This window comes from Populus euphratica, unplaced genomic scaffold (genome assembly GCF_000495115.2).
Source record: "Populus euphratica unplaced genomic scaffold, PopEup_1.0 scaffold57.1, whole genome shotgun sequence".
Classification (NCBI taxonomy): Eukaryota; Viridiplantae; Streptophyta; class Magnoliopsida; order Malpighiales; family Salicaceae; genus Populus; species Populus euphratica.
This window is the reverse complement of record NW_011499919.1, coordinates 547,412-551,356: the sequence shown is the minus strand read 5'-3', so window position 1 is coordinate 551,356 and position 3,945 is coordinate 547,412. Positions and strand designations below refer to the sequence as shown.

At 32.1% G+C, this 3,945-nt stretch overlaps 1 protein-coding gene across 1 annotated transcript; it reads left to right on the top strand.

Moving 5' to 3' along the window:
• Positions 1–2,450: 2,450 nt before the first annotated feature.
• LOC105135016 (uncharacterized) lies at positions 2,451–3,541 on the top strand. Its single transcript, XM_011039687.1, has 2 exons — positions 2,451–2,556; positions 2,933–3,541. Exons 1-2 carry the CDS (start codon positions 2,451–2,453, stop codon positions 3,478–3,480), a joined length of 654 nt encoding a protein of 217 aa, XP_011037989.1. The 3' UTR covers positions 3,481–3,541.
• Positions 3,542–3,945: the final 404 nt, after the last annotated feature.

Here is a 3,945-nt window from a genome sequence, read left to right as displayed (position 1 = left end):
AAAAAGTACCAAAAGAATAGAAAAAAAAATTTTGTTGGTAGAGTTAAAAGGGATGTTGCCCTTGTTTCTTCTCTTCTCTCTTCCTCTTATTTTTCTGCAAACACAAACCATTATCTCTCTCTCTCTCTTTCTCTTTTATCTCTCATTCTCTTCTCTTCTCATCCACACCTCAAGAGACAAAGGTAACTCTTCTTCTCTTCTCTTCTTCATGTTTCCTTTTTCTATTTTTATCATTATGATGATCTCAATTTTTTCTTGTTTGGCTTTGATCCTTGCACACTTCACTTAGCTAAATTAAGAGGTAAGATTTTTCATTTTCTTCTATTTTTTAGGTTTGTTTTTTATTTTTTATTAAATTTTTATATTGAATTTTTTTGTTGAATTTTTGAATTGATTGTGATGTTTTCGCGAAATTTTGCTATTGAATTATAAATCCATAATTTCTTCATTATAGGATTTATGAGTTTTTGTCATTGGAAATGTCAATTTATGTTATTATGAGTTAATTGTGGTTTAGATGACAAGATTAGAGGTTTAATTGAATTTTGTTGTTGAATCTTCAGTTTATTATAATAAATAATATATATACTAGTTGTTGAATTTAAAATTGTATATAAAATTTAGTTTGTACATTAATGCAATAATTAGCAATAAAATTATATCCAAAAGTTAGAAGTTATAGAAATTGAATAAAATCAATTAGTTTGTGACAACATGTTATTGATGTGTATTTGTAGGCAAAAACAATTTTGGTAGTCTCCTATATAGGGGACATGCGATCAATTTTTTAATGAAAATAAGAATAGTTTACAGTATCTTAATCCTTTAATTTGTGTAGATGTCTAGGAGAAAGTCAATAGTGCGTCACATAAACATGATCTTGCTAATTCTTCTAGCAACATTTTTGATGACCATGAGTCGTTAGGTGTCAACCATAAATAAGCATCTGAGGCATATGTAGCCTCTCTCGACATGGGTTTGTCAAGTTCGATGCTACCACATCGAGTGGTGGTCCCTCAAAGTAGTATCTATTTACTTGAAAGTACCTTACTCAGTGGAAGCCCAACCACTAAATGTAAGTTTGCTTTCCTTTCAAGCACTACTAAAAAATTAATAATAGTTAATAATTTTTGAAAAATTAATTTTAATTAATGGATGCAATTTCAGGTTTGTGAATGTTAAGGTTGCATAAATGATAACATCAGTGATGAAATCTTTGATTGAAGTATCATTATTTCAATGTAGTTAGGTTCCTAAAAATCTTGAGTTGAAATTTATGATTGATGCATGGTTCAAAAAATTATAGGTTAGTAAATTAATATTAATGAACTAATTGTTTTATAAAGTTGAAATGCAAAGAAGAATTTTACTGGGTTAAGGCTGACAACGGTATTGTAGGAAAGGTTTGGGAGAATCACGCTACAATTATGTAACATTGAAATCAAAATAAATATTTTTTAATCCAAATGCTAAAATTTTATTTTGTATTTATTAACTAAAATTTCATTTCTTCCATATAGGTTATGTGATTTTTGGTACAAGGCTCAGAAAAATAAAAAGCCAAACAATATACTATAAAAAGAGAGCTTTCAGAATAAAAAGACATCGCGGTTTGAAAGGATTTCAAATCTCTATATGTCTCAAAGGCTAAATGGGTAAAATGTACTCAACATGGGATGTCTAAGCATTTCATATGATAGTCACAATTTAGTGCAAAGAACCAGAACAAGCAAATTCACAATTCCGATGAATTTGTTCCAATTGTTTCACAAGCAAATCGGATGGTAAAATTCTTTTTTATTGCATCTATTTTTTTAAAATTATTGTTTTATATAAATATATTTAACTAACAATAATTTTCTCTTGTAGATTATGATTCTTAGATGTGAACCAAGATCAATGGAGCTTTTTGTAAAATATCACATGTGAAATGATGATCGTTGGAAAAGGGTGCAATAGTTTATGGATAGTTGGGCTCAGTATTTTATAGCATGTTGGATTTTAACAATTTATTTTTTTAAGTTATTATTTTTTTGAACTTGCTAAGTTTTTTATCTCAAGAAACATATAATTTTCGATTGCCGAAGAGATACGGGGATAACCCTTCAATCCTTCTAGAACTCAATTCGAAACTATGGTTAGATGCAAATCAGATTTACAGTATCGTAAACACTACAAGTGAGGATTTATAGACAACCTGAAGTGTCCCAACCGTTGATTATTCACAATTGATTCCTAGCAGTTAAACTCCATAGTTTGAAGCAATTTTAAAGCAACGAGTTAAAACTCGTATGACCTATCTTGCTACTGAAACAGAACAACTTAGAGTTAAGATAACCAAATAGATCTATGACAGATTTTATTTTCTTGTAGACAAGAAATGGTGGTAGAAGACAAGGAATGCCTAGTTGTGGGATTTTATTTTTTTGCAGGTTTTTGGTGATAGATTTATGACGGATCCATCTTACCCACGAGAGAATCGTCGTGTAGTTTATGTGCATCCAAACCTTCAATGGGCATGCTTTAAGCATTGTTTGAAAGAGAAGACCTTTGCAGGTGTCTCTACTTTCTGTTTCTTTATTCATACAATGCTCATAAGTTAGATTTTCGCTTTTTTCCTTGTGTCTTTCTAGGCTATAACATCTCTTATTCTGATTATCCGTGTCTTGATTTGTCATCTAATCATATTTACATTGCTCTACATTATGTTTGGTTTCATAAAAATGTTTTCCTTCTGACAAGTCTAAACATATATTAGCTCAAACCACACCACCCTCTCCTACACTTTTACCATCTTTAACGACCCTTACCCCATTTTTTTTCCAGATGTCATTTACACCTACTACCCATCTCCAGCAAATTCATGTTAGTCATAGCCCTACTATCGTAACTCTAATTGTATGCCTTTGTGATGATCATTATCCTGGTACAGGTCCTGACTCTTCAAACTCACTTGCCTCCTCTGTTTCCCCTGCACTGCCTTCATCTGCATCTAATTTTGCCACCTCCACTGCTGGTTCCCGTTCTTGGCCTGATTATGTGTTGGGTTCTTCATCTACAAGTCCTCCTATTGTTTCACCTCCTGGACTGAATTTGTGTGTTGATTTGTCTCAGTTCTCTCTTCAACGAGTCTCGGCCAGTGTTTCTTCTATTCCTCCTCGGGTTACTCTTACTCACTTTATGGTACTTCGCCCTCGCAAGTCCCAAACCGTCAACGTGAGTGTCTCGTCTGCCTTACAGGTTGCTTCTTTGCCTCAACAGGAACTGTTTACTTTTAAGGATGCCAACAAGTACTTGACTTGGCATAAAGCTATGAAAGAGGAAATTCAGGCCCTTCACTATAATAATACTTGGAATTCGGTGCCTTTTCACTCATTCATGAATGTGGTTGGAAGTGTTCAGTTTATAAAATTAAAAGGTACGCATGTTGTAGTGTTGAGAGATATAAAAGCATGGTTAATTGCTAGAGGATTCATTTAGCAAGAAGAGGGGCTAGTGCTCACCATTAATGTTTTTTTATGGTTGGTTGTTTCATTAGTTGAATATTATAATGCTTTCTTGAATGATATTCTTCAGGAAGTGGTGTCCATGGAACAACCACCTAGTTTTTTCATCCTACTTTTTCGTCTCATGAAACAAACATCTCATGCATGGTACAACTGATTGAGTGTGTTTTTGCTTAAATAATAGGGAATGGTTTAATTTATTTAATTAGATGCATGCATAAATTTTTTTATTTACATTTAATATTTTTTATGTAAAATAACATGTTAAAAAAATCTACATATTTGATTTTTTTTATTGAAAAAAAATATCCTACCTGTGACGGAACGTGAATCAAGTAGATAGTTATCAAAGAAAAGAGATGGCCATTGGACTATTCCCTGTTGTTATCATGCATGTAAACCATATATTCCCACATATGGACATGGCATTTAGCTCTGA

Excerpts from the sequence above, each read along its gene's own strand:
- LOC105135016 (XM_011039687.1), top strand. The coding sequence starts at position 2,451 with ATGACGGATCCATCTTACCCACGAGAGAATCGTCGTGTAGTTTATGTG. Across the intron at positions 2,557-2,932 it reads GAAAGAGAAGACCTTTGCAG|GTCCTGACTCTTCAAACTCA; the intron begins GTGTCTCTACTT and ends ATCCTGGTACAG.